The sequence below is a fragment of the Chiroxiphia lanceolata genome, chromosome 1 (genome assembly GCF_009829145.1).
Source record: "Chiroxiphia lanceolata isolate bChiLan1 chromosome 1, bChiLan1.pri, whole genome shotgun sequence".
NCBI classification, from domain to species: domain Eukaryota; kingdom Metazoa; phylum Chordata; class Aves; order Passeriformes; family Pipridae; genus Chiroxiphia; species Chiroxiphia lanceolata.
The window spans coordinates 47,887,632-47,900,378 of NC_045637.1; the positions used below are offsets into that span (position 1 = coordinate 47,887,632).

The window sequence follows — 12,747 nt, forward strand, 5'->3', positions numbered from 1 at the left end:
GGGAAAGCTGTTTTCTCTGTGGGCCTGAACTGTTGCGTGGGGTTTATTTTTCTGTTTGGAGTGCCAGTCTGTTTACTAAAGTTTTTAGTTTATAAATTTTGCCATGCTAAAGTAACTGTGAGAGCTTTAAATTAGAATAAGTGCCACTTCTGTGTGGCAGGTTCCTTTGAGGGCTGATTAGAAAGCAGGCCTCCTGTTGCCTGTCCCTTTATGCATGGCACTATTGCTGTGGGTACTTGTTTATAGCTTACCTTTGAATTTATATAAGTGTGCACTGTGGTATTATGAATTGCCCTCCAATAGCAAAGATTCTGCCTTTTTTTTGTCCTGGGTTCAAGCTAATACTTCATTTTAAAGAGTTCTTTTAATTAGGTGAGTTTTATTGTAATGAATTAAAATTAACTTGGAGTAGCAAATTATATAAGACTGTGAGGGTTATAGATTAGCCTCACCATAGCTACAGCACATCTTTTTGTAAAGGAATTAAAGTTCTCTGTTTCAGACACCTTGGCACTAAACATAGACAGCAAATGAGTGTAAGTGTTGTCTCCAGTTATTTTCCCCATAAATGTGATTCTTTTCTCTCAATTCGAAGATTGCCACACTAAAAGCAGTCCTAATGGGCAACGAGGGGTGAAAGCAGTAGCTGCAGGAGGCTGGATCCCCTCACAGGAGGTAGCCAAGGAGACAGGAGTACCACAGCATCACAAGCCAAAGCCAGAAGTGAGGAGTGGGGGCATTTCTTCTACTGTCAGTACAGGGTCAAGGCAGGATCTAATGACATGTCTCACTTGCAACGTGTCACTGGCCAGCTGTCTGACAGGAAATGGAATGACCAGCCTCAAAGAATGACATTTGGTAGGACAATACTTCTACACTCACAGGAAGGAAGGAAAAAAGCATAAAAGAGTGCTTCTTTGTGGTGTACTTCTTGTTTGAAGGAGGAGTATTAGATTGTAGGAGTTGGACTCCACTGTCTTCCCCCTTTTATAAGTTCTGTAAACAGGAGAAAGTGATAGTAAAATTCTTCCCATTAAACTGTGGTCACATTTCACACTTCTTTTACATGAATGCAAATGATGGGGGAAAAAAAAAACCAACAAAACAAAATGAATAGAAGACAATAGAGAATCCGGACTTCTGAATTTTACAACCAACAACCACAATGACAAACATGAAATTTTATTGTCCTACTATGACATGTCAGTAAATGCTCCAAATTTATTGATTTACAGTGTGTCTCCTCACAAAATTTAGATAAGGGCTACTTTGCCCTTCCTTATAAAGGGCAAAGTAGCGTTCTGGTCAGTCTAGAAATCACCTTTAAAACATGGAGTTTCTTGGACTGAAAAGGGGGGAACTCACATGAGGTTGCTCTAAGAACAAAATGTTTCAACGTAGGGTTCTTAACTGTCTTAACTAATCACCAGCTATGAAGGGATAAAATAGTCCTTAGTTTCTTTTCCAACAAGTACATTTGTAATTCACACACACCCCCCAAGCCTGCCACATAAGCACTGTCCCAGTTCCTGTTATTCCTTGTTTAAAGAGCTGTAGGAAAAAGGACTGTAAGATGTCCAAGATGGGCTGACTCAGTAACCAGTTGTGAAGGATGTCAGAGAGCAAAGTCCATGGGGACCTCTGCTTATCAGCTCAGAAATCCTTGGCTGTTATTATCAAATCTGCTCAATCTGGCTTTCCTTGCAGACTGTCTTGAAAGAAAAAGATGCACCAATGTGCAACAGAGTTTGGAGCATTTAGAAGAGGAGGAGAGCTAGCAGAACACCATAGCTTTTCCTTTTCTTTCTTACACATTCTAAAATTGATATACCATGGACGAGGGGACATATTTTCACTTGCATTCCTGATTTCAGGATCCAAAATATGCTTCAGTCCACTCCTGCATTCTCTGAACTGGGTGTATGTATGCTTAGTGGCTGGATAACTTCCAAATATGATTTCCACATACGAAAGGCAGATTTGCTGATTTAAAAACAGGGCTGTTTAAGGGTTTGCTTTTAGCTGAGTGAAAATGGTGTTAGTCGCTGTGAGTTAATCTCAGGCTGATCCATAACCTCCCGTGTGCTGAGTGCTGTTGTACAAGGCCCCACGCACCAGCTGGCAATGTGCGGGGAATCCAGATTCCAGGCTGTCCCCATGTCACCTGCAAAGCACAATACCCAGTGTTATGTCAGGAGGTAGGGAGGTGAACTCAGCAATCGATACAAGTGTGGGATGTGTCTGTCTGTATAATAGGAGTGCAGACAAGTTACAGCACTTTTCTTTCAGGCTGTATCAGGAAACTTGTAATTTCCCTTGTAATTTTGTTCAAAGGGATTCTTGTGCATGCACCTGTGGAAAACTGGAAAAGTATCATTGTTTTAAAGGTTGCCCTTTGCATATAAATCACAGCTCTGTGTGCTTCCCCATTTTAATTGGGTGACCTTTTGAATCCTATGGACAGGAGCTTAAATTCTGGATCTGCCACTTGGTTGAAGATTTGAAATCAATTCATGATCTAGCAGTTACTCTGCTTTAAAGCAAAAAACCGGAATGGAAATTTGAGAAGAAATTTCACTTGGAAGGTTCTTTTCAGAAGTCATAGAAAACTTCATTGCAGACCAAATAGATGTATATAAAGTCCAGATTAATTTGTCAGTTTAATCCCTGAAAAGCATCAGGATTCAGTGAGTATGAGAGAAAGAGGAAGAGCAAGAAACATGTAATGTTTCCAACAGGACATTTCTGTGCAATTATCAATTTAAGCTTCTATTATTTGTCACTAATTACTGCACTGAGCTGTTAAATATTTAGTAGTAGTTTGTTTAATTGGGTTTGACCTATAAATGAATCTGTGCATAGTGTAGCTCCAGTTCCAGCAGCCAGTTCCTTACTTCCAGCTAGGCAAATTTGTATTCACATAAGATGAACACATATTCTCAGACAAAGGATTTTGTTTTTGTTGTTTAGGTTTGTTACCTCTCTCCCCCCCACTGACTTCTTTAAGGTACCTAAAATCAGAGCACAAAGTAGGAGTGCTGACTGTGAACGTAAAATGGGAGGTCGGTCAAACTTAAACTTGTTTACAGATGTCATAGTTTAGAAAGCACTAGCATAAATTAAACGTAAAAAAGAAAAAAGAAATAAAGCAGAGCAACTACTAGCCCGTGAACACGTGTCTTGTAAAACACTGCCTTAATCCCTGAATATCTTATTAGGCAGTATTGCCTATCGAGACTTGTTGTCCCCTGTTACTCTGTTGTACTATAGCTGCAGATAAATCTGGATTTTTTCAGCTTTGGGTTCTGCTTGTTCTTTGCCTGGCTGTGTCTGACAGGGTGAACAGAGTTCTTGCTGTGGCCTCTGCAGAGGGTGTGCAAGAATCGATGAGTATATGAGCAATATTCACTTTGTTTTAAATCCAAAAGGCCTGGCTCTATTCTTACTTGTTCCTATCTTGAAACTCCCTTGATTTCAGAGGATTTTCTCTTAATTTATACCAGGGTAATCATAATCATATTCTAAAGTAATAAGACTTTTGATATATTTCTCAGAAGTGCCTCCTTTTGCCTTTTTTGTTTAAGCTTTTATTCCCACTTAATGAACAATTTTCTTATTGGGGAAGGATGCCTGTGTATTAATTTCAAACATTTGCAGTATCACAAAAGCCCTGTTTTTTCTACAAGCAACACTTAGGCCTCGATCCAGATTAGCAGTACAGCCCCTTTGCTGCATGAATGAACAGGAAGGTTTCCCAATTTTGATGAACTGCTGTGAACATGTGCTAACCATTGCGCTCTCTCCCCATCACCATCATCTTATCGTTTATGGGGGTAATACACACACCTTGCCCATGCAGCCAGACTCATCTTGCCTGAAACAGAAGGCACCATTATAAGTTTCATTGCATCTCAATGAACAACAAACAGGGTAAGGGAGGCTTATGGGAGGTTATTGCCTGGCACCATGGGTTAAAACAGCCTTCGAGCTACTCTGATTTCTGTCAGAGGCTTAACAGGGAGCCCCCTTCCAACGCTCATAATGAGAAAGGTGCAAGGATGGTGAACAGATATCGGTGTTTGTTTCTGTTCTCTTTCGGTGACAATGGTGAAAAGTCTTATTTGCTGTAGCCAGGAATATATGTCATTCTTTTCCATACAACAAGTCTGTGAAATATGTACTCACATACTGTAATGAATCCAAAAGGAATCATTGACATTTTACTACTGACTTACTGGAAGTCTCTGAAGAAAAATAGGTATCATGGGGTTTGGTTTGGTTTAGGTTTGGTTTTAATTTTCAGTTTGCATCCCTGAGAACATGCTATCCAGTTTGAGATTGTTTTTTGGGTAGGTTTTCTCTGGTCCTGCTGGAAATGCTTGAGTAGAAGAACCATAACACTGAGAGTTTTACATAAATATGATAAAGAGCAAAATCTGATTAGCAGTCATGCCACTTCAGAGACATTAATATAATATCAAATCACATAGCTTAGGTGAACTAATTTATATGAATAACTGCAATTCATGTAGAATAACTGCAATTCACTGTAGGCTTTCCTAAATTATTGTTGTCAACAGTGGTCAGTCATGTCCTAAGATGACCATTTAATTGACCATCATGTCTGAGAACAGACCTGATTCTCAAAAGCTGGTAAACATCAACTCACCACACATAAATGGTATTTATGGGAACACAGATTCTCTTGGGATTCATCCCCTTCTTTGTTGTGGAAATAGCTCTGGTTTAGTTCAGATCAAATCCGTATTTCCTTGGGAATCTGAACTTTCAGAGGCTATATTTTGTTAGGTCTATGTTGCTGATCAAACTTGGCCAGGATGAAACTCCATGCCTACTTTAGTGTTTATAAATTCATTGGTATTCCTCCTGCTCTGCCAGCTGCACTACAGTACTGGAGATGCTGCTGGAAGGGACATTTTGTCTGGAATTTTTCCTATTTTCTCCAGAGCCCCAAAGTCTCTATTAGGCTTCCTACTTTTCACCTATGAAAAACTATTAGATATCATCTCTTTTCCAGCTCCCTCACTAACTCACCATTTGACCATTGAAATCTGAATATATATTCAAGTCAGAAGCATTGTAATTCCTGGGATGAAACACATCAGAAACACTTGTTAGTTCCAGACATTTCAGATAAAGCAATTAAAGTTAATTTTTTGTGGTTAGTGTTTTATGAAAGGAAGGGAGGGAAAATAATCTGTAGTTTCAGCATTTGTTGGTAAACTTCAACTGAAGTTGCTCTTTTTGTATTTCACCTATGTGAAAAATACAGAAATGTACTCTGTCAGTACAATTAAGGATTTTAGAATCATAGAACAGACCTGGATATGTCCCTGACCTGCAGTTAATTCAGTCAGTGGAGGTGGACTATGGAAGTCATTACCCTTAGTATGGGAACCCAAATCCCACCTATTACTACATTTTTACCTATATAGCAACTGAGCCTTAGAAGCCACTGTAACAGAATCTTCTTAATTGCTTGCAGCAGCAGTGGACTCAGGGCCGTAATGTTTTGGGGCATTGAAAGTAAGTTTACTGCTTTCAGATGCTTCGAAATGGCCCAGATATTCCACTGAAACCAGCTCCTGACTATGCAGATTTGGTTTCATGTCTGATTTGGGGTTGGCTGAGCCTCTTCCTCTCCTGGGATGAACATCAGGAAAAAAAATACTAACCCTGAGGTCTGTGAAGCTGTGAAATAGTCTCCCAAGAGAAGCATTGGAAGCTCTAATTAAAATTGGACTGGGCAAAACACTTGAAATTACACTATAGGCAATAATCCAACACTGGCAAGATGGGTGGAGAAAACGCCCTAATGGGTCTTTTCTGTCCTTAAATTCTATGAATTCTTGTTCTTCTCCTTTATTATGCTATTTCCCCTTTTTCTTTAATGGTGACATAGTGTCATCTAGAAAGTATTATAGTATTGTGCACTGAGTGAGATGATGTTAAATGTCAAAAGAAAATGCAACAGTTTCTCCGCAGGTTCACAGTGATTATATGGAGACAGGAAAAAGAAACTGACTGTAAGCAAGTGATCTGTAAGACAGTGAAAAATGAATTGAATGCCTCCAATATACATGTTTATCATTTTGACATTGCATTTCATATTCTTTTTTTTTATAAAGAATATCCACATTCCACCAAATCTAACACAGGTGTGGGAAAGTCATTTACTGTAACTATGTACATCACTCAGATTTCTGGAGACATTTTCTGTCCCAGTGTTTCACATATCCCCAAAGACCTAGACTAAATAATATATTTTTACATTTTAATTTATAATGTGTATTTAATCTTAGTGTCTTACAAATCTAAGTACCTCATCGATTTAGTCCTGGGTATAATCATATTACAGTTTACCAAGAAAGAATTCTTCCGCAATATAATGGGGGCTTGACAAAAAACTCTGTGCTGCAATACTGAAGCAGCAAAAATATGAAGAAACAGTGTAAAAATAACCTTTTCAGAGATTTTTCATATAGTTTAGTCTGAATAAGTTTCATTTATTTCTTTTGGGTGTTACCACTTGATACTCCTTTTCCCTCCTCCCTCGCCCTTCCACGTGGTATAGCATTTCAGCAGTGTCCAATACAGAGCTTTCTGCGTGAGAGGTCACGACAACCAGCTAAGTAACAAAGCATTGGACCGAAGTTCTGGAAACCATGTTGATACTGTGCATCTGCTAGGTTTTGTAAGGCTTGCCTTTCCACAAGCCTTTCTTTCTTCCCTTTCAGTTCTGGAAAACCCAGCATCCTCTTCTTAACTGCAGACAGTTTGAAAAGTGTGGTACAGGGTAAGAATCTGGAATAAAAAGAAGGGAAGAGAAGCAGAAAATCTTGATTAGAAAGTATAATTTAATAGAACATGTATTGAACCAAATGTATTGATTAATGTGGTAGATATAGTACTTATATTGATTCAAACTAGAGATTTAGTACTAAAAGCTGTAAGCCAAAAAGCTGTTGCAGATTGCTACAAAAGTCAGTTTAATGCTGTCCTTGAGAATGCCTTCACAAAGAAATTCTTCTAATGTTTGAGGAGTAGGTAGAATGCGGTATATGTCAGTTTGATCCCGGAGGGTTTTATTTTGTACTCTAATAGCTGTTACGAGCCTACATTATATCCAAGGAGTAATTTTCCTTAGGGGTGCCCAGCTCGCTTTGTGTCAATATTCTAGCATTTTAAGTCACGTACAGTATATGCTTCTGGGAACAGTGCAGGAGCCAGCCAGACTCATAATGGTCTGCATTCATTAATAAAGGCAGAAGCTTCTGTCCCTCCATTGCCCACTACAGGGATGCCTCCCTGGTCTTCAGGGACCCGTACAGACACATTTAAAGAAAGCTTTATTTTGAGTGGGCAGGAGATGAAATGCAGGACTTGCAGGCATTTCCTAAGTCAGCTATATGCCCGAGCACAGGGGTGACCTTAATGGGTCAAAGAAGAATGCAGGTCAAAGACTTATATCCAGCCTGTTGGAAACCAATTGCTTTTGTGTAAAAAAAATAAATTGTAGCGCTTAAAGGTTGATAGTAATGCAGAGTTCTGGTTTACAACCTGGAACTGTATTGCAGTGCAGTGGGGTGCATTTTTATTTTTTTTAATGCAAAAAAAATACAAGACAGTCTGTAACATACACAGATAAAGGATTCCAGATACGTGATAACATGTAGGGTACCATAATTACTTAATCAGTGATGATTGATTACTCATGTTTGTGTTCTTGAACTAAGGAAAAAATAACATGCTGCTGTGGTACTGTTACCATCTGTTGAAATAATGCATCTACATTTCTTCTCTGTGTTTCTTCATGTGTACCCTCTTTGCACTGTTTGTCAGGTACAGCCATCTCTTGTTTCATCTGGTCATAAAAAACAGAAGTCCCATTTAAATTGAGTGCAACCACAGTTCACATTAAGGATTCTAATGGGCTAGTGAGTCTGTGGCTATCTGTAGGTATTTTTTAGTTTGTTAATTTTGATGCTGTGGGTGGGAACTTTTTGCTAGCTATTCCTTCTCATGTTCCATCTGAAACACAAAGGCATGCACCAAACAACAAGTAATATTATCTTTTTTGTCTCAAGCGTTTCTGCAAAGAAACCTTTTCATATTTGTTTGCCAAGGAGATTCTTCCACACCATATTATCCTGAAATCTTTGCATGTTTTTAACTCCTCAGCACTAACAACAGGGATATGCCAAAGCATTTTCATCCAGAAAAGTCGTGGCATGTAATTTTATAGCAGGTCACATAACGGTTGGGATTCTAGATTCAGCTAACAAAAATAATTATATCTAGGAACAGGGAAAATGCACTTTAAGAGTTTGCTTTTGAAATATACTGAATTCAGGTATTCCCAGGTAATGTACCTTCTTTCCAGATAACAAAGAAACAGAGAAATTGGAATGTAGGAGTTTTCCTGGTTCAGTTTGTGTCTATGCCAGTAACAAATGCAATGACACACAGACCTCCTGCTTCACTGTTCCTCCATTTTGTGCATACAAAGCTTGCATTTGTGTTTGCAAACTAGTTTCTCCTCGTGAGATCCCAGCCCTTGGAAATGGGAAACACAGCTGTTGCTGAAGTCCAGGAAGGATATATTAAGAAAAAATATTTTCCCCTTTCCTGGCTAAGCAGGAAATTGACATTTTTGCTTTGTAGGGAGACTACCACATAATTAAACAGATGTGCTTATGTGCAATCAAATTTGGGGGAGGCAAAGAAGGGGGAGTGTACGATATCTCCTGTACTTCATTAAATGACTTCTCTTTGGCAAGTGGATGCACTAATTGCTCCAAACTCGGGCAAACTAGTCGAAGTTCTGGAGGAGGCGTGTTCCAAGCTTGTCTAGTGTGTCTTAGTGAAGGGCAGCGTGCTCTCCGAGCCGCACAGGGGATGTCAGCTGTGATATTGTGCTCTCCCTGGGTTGTACCGCACTCCTGTGTCCCTGCCAGAGTCCCTGCCGGCGGGAGCTCCAAATTCTGCTTTCCCCGCCTGCCTGCACTCTCACTGCCGGAGAGGCGGGGAGCTCGCTGCACACAAGGCAAAGAGACTATCAGAGTCGAGATCTGCTGTGTGGATAATAGAGGAGAATTTTTGCCCTAAATTTTTAAACACAACACCCCTCATAAAAACAACAGCAGTTCATAACTGGGATTAATGTTTGCAATTTTCAGTCACTTAGACATGGGGTCTCCAATAGATGGCTTTTGGTGAAGTGGAATATGGCTCTCTGTGGGATTACAGAATTTTCCTCCTTTTCTTATCTGTCTCCTCCCATCTTTCACCTGCTTGTCTTGTCCATGTTACACTCCTGAAGTCCTTCCACTTTGTATTTTTTTGCCACTTAGCCAAATAGGTATTTCTCCCCAGTCCCTCACGTTTTGGGAGCCTTAATTACTTTGGAAACTGCATTTTGTTTTGACTGTTTGCAACAAGTATTTTTGAGGCCTAAACTCTTCAAAGCATTTCCTTATGTTAATATCCTGCCCTGTCTCATTCTTCTCTGCAACGTTTGGGGTTTTTTTCTATTATTTCTTCATTATCTCTAGAGAATCTCATTTTGCACCAGGCACGGGAGTCAGGGACACTGAGAGCAGGGGCAAGTCAGTTCCTTACTTTGTGTTTTATTTTGTCTCATTCATATTTGGACCTTTTTATTTTTTAATCAAAAATGTCATTGCAGCAAGAGTTACAGATGCAATTCTGAACCACTTTTTGACTGCTTCATAGGCAACTGTTCATGCAGCCTCATACTGATTATGCATTTTTCACTTAGTGAAGAGAAATAAAAAATGGGCATGACTGACGTGCTTGTTCTCAGTAGACTAGAAACAAAAGACCGTCCCAAATATCTGTTTACAATGTAACAACTGGTATATGACTTCACCTGCTCAGAAGCAGAGAAAAAAAATCAGAATTCAGGCTGCCACCCCATATTTAACTTGTCCTGTTGTTTCTAGGTACTGCAGGGTCTCCAATAAGCCTGTGGTGTTATGTTGTAAGTGCTGCAATAAATGGACACAACAGGATGACAAAAGGGCTGACTGTCAGGCTTAAATCTTAATTTCCTTGCTTTTGTGGTTTAAAGTCAGAGCCCATTACCTGTGACCAGCCAACATTTTTGGCTGCAGCTGTTGTTACTACTTTACAGCATTTTGAAATGATTTTATGGAAGGATGAGAAGCTAGATGAAATCAAGTGGCAGAGTGTATTTTTTAACACTCTCTGGCCTTGGACAGTCTGGAATTCCTACCATCAGCATTAAATCATTTGTATTCACATCTGGAAATTGCATCTTTGAGTGTCACTGGGTCCATTTTCCTTAATCTTGAGAATGGCACTACATTAAAAATTCCTCAGTCTTACTGTAAGGTCCTTTCCTTGCCAAATGTCCCATGAACTATTATTTGTGTGCGTGCACAGTTTAGGGAGAGAAAAGGAGGAAGAGAGAGAGAGAACTCTCAGGCTGGTCTGCAGTCACGCTGTATTTCACATTCGTTTCACTGAGGCAGTTTTCATGTGCCCTTTCATGGGTGGCTCTGGAGGGTATGGTTCAGTAGATGTTCACTTCGTTGTAAATGATGACTGTCTTGTGGGAACAGGTTCATCTTAAAGTGCGTTAGTCCAAAGAGGTTTAAAGACGGATTAACCTTAATAAAGCAGGTGAGGGTCTGGATGGTCTGAGGAAATCATGGGATGTGACACTCCTGCCCTCTGGGTCACTGGCCCAAATCTGGCCCGATTACTAAGGGGAAAATTCATCACTGATCAGTGGCTGCTATGTTGTCTGAGAAGTAGCATTCACAGACATTTTCTAGTTTTCTATGGATCCTGTGTATGTTTTAGAAAACTTAACATGTATTGGTTTGGTTCCTTGCTCTTACCTCGATGCCTGTGAAGAATCTGAGCCAGTACAGGCAGCAAAATAGCATCTTACTAAAAGTGGTCAACTCGATTTGAGCAATGGTAGGAAAGAAGGTGAAACTTGTGTTTGCTGCTTGATTTGATAATTACTTGTATGGGTAAGGAGAATTTCAGACTCCAAAGGCCATGCTGACCTCACCTCACATTAGGCTCTGCCTTCACTTGAGGAAAAATACCTGTGGTTTTTGGTGACTGAAGGGCAGGCTGTGGCAACCCCTCCTGTTTTCTCATCAATCTCTGAGCTCTCTGCTAGGCACAGAATGACTCTTACCAGAATATATTGTGCCATACTGTGTAGGGAGAAATAGGTTTTAATGAAATAATGCATTTGAAGCAGTGCCACAGTCTAGGAAGCACAGGCCAGTTAGCAAAGGTCTTTTACGACAAATGCACTTCTCATTTTTGTAATGCATAAACCATGAGCTGTATGTAAGCAGACACCAGAACCACTGACCTGGTTGCAGGTTCACTGGGGCAGGGTCAGCCCAGACCCTACCTGGAGAGAGTGTGTTGCCCTTCTTGTGGCACATGGAAAGAATACTGGTGTGAAACAGCTGCAGAAAACTGCTCTGCTCCATAGTGACGCTGCCTCTGGATAGTATAAACAAGGAAGGGTCGAACTACTCTTTTTCCAGTCCATCATTTTGCAAAGATATGTTGGAAGAATTGTTTTTTGCATCCTTCTTACACAGGAAATGCCTGGACCTGTGACTAAGCTGTTTCTTTTGTTTTTGTTACAGAATCATACGATGACCCAGCACAGCAGTTAGTGCAAGGCCCGTCTCTTCCACAGAATTCTTTGTGGCACAAAAAGGGAACACATTTTTACTCTTTGCACGAAACTTTCATTGTTAATGTATATTATTCAGAATCATTGTATTGTTACCATAAAACTTGTCTTATCGAAACTGTGGATGTCAGTGTTTGAACTTTTGAGCACCGGATAGACTTCCTGTATATAAGTGTTGCACATGTATTATGTTGTCTGATACTAAATGGTCTTATAAGACAAGTGGACTTGGGCCCTATTCAAGAAAGATACAAATAATAATAATACTGTGTGAGGGGGAAAAAATAGCTTACGAAAAAACGTCATTTTCAAGGGGAGGGAGAGGGTAATAGCTATGTTCCATTCAGCTCCGTTTGGCCTCTCTTCTTTTAAACTTCAGTCTAGAAATCTCTCTTTGGGTATACAAACGGATGAATCTAAGACTATTTTTTATGCTAGAAGATTCTTGCAAAAAATATGAAGAGACTCTTTCTCACAGAGCAGGAACCCACGGTGAATAAGGCCCGTATATATATTTGTAAGCCTTGCGATATGACAGATAGCATTACCATATATGCACTAGTTGTTAGTAGTTTGTCCAAAGAATTTTTTTCCTGGATACCATTTGAAGCTTTGAGTGTTCAAGACTTTCCTGATGATTTCACATGGCCAAATTCTTGAATCAGTTGAACTAACCTGTATGTTACTGTTATTAATGTTACTCTGCGGTCTGAACCTGGAGATTACTGGAATTGTTTTCCAAAAGGAATAAATTCAATTTACCATTATGTGGAGTGTGCTTTGTGTCTTGTCTTCTTCCTTGGAAAGTAGCATTATTACTGCTGCTGTATTACTTAAAGGACCACCAAGATCTGGAATTCCATTGTATCAGGATCTGTACATTGCTCAGTAGAAATAGGTTACTTTTCTCAAAGGTAGGCATTTAAATAAATGCAATGGGACAAACAGATCTGCTGGCCCGCTGCAAAGCAATGTGTGCTTGAGGATAATATTGACTGTTTTATGGT

General features: G+C 39.7%; 1 protein-coding gene across 7 annotated transcripts in view; it reads left to right on the forward strand.

Moving 5' to 3' along the window:
• Nucleotides 1–12,507, forward strand: part of ZNF521 (zinc finger protein 521) — a 230,684-nt gene extending 218,177 nt beyond the window's left edge. For all 7 annotated transcript variants that reach the window (XM_032705890.1, XM_032705906.1, XM_032705853.1 and 4 more), the window contains one exon: nt 11,691–12,507. In XM_032705890.1, the coding sequence (XP_032561781.1) occupies nt 11,691–11,720 (30 nt within the window). In that variant the 3' untranslated portion in view covers nt 11,721–12,507. The remainder of the gene's footprint in view (nt 1–11,690) is intronic.
• The last annotated feature ends 240 nt before the right edge of the window (nt 12,508–12,747 follow it).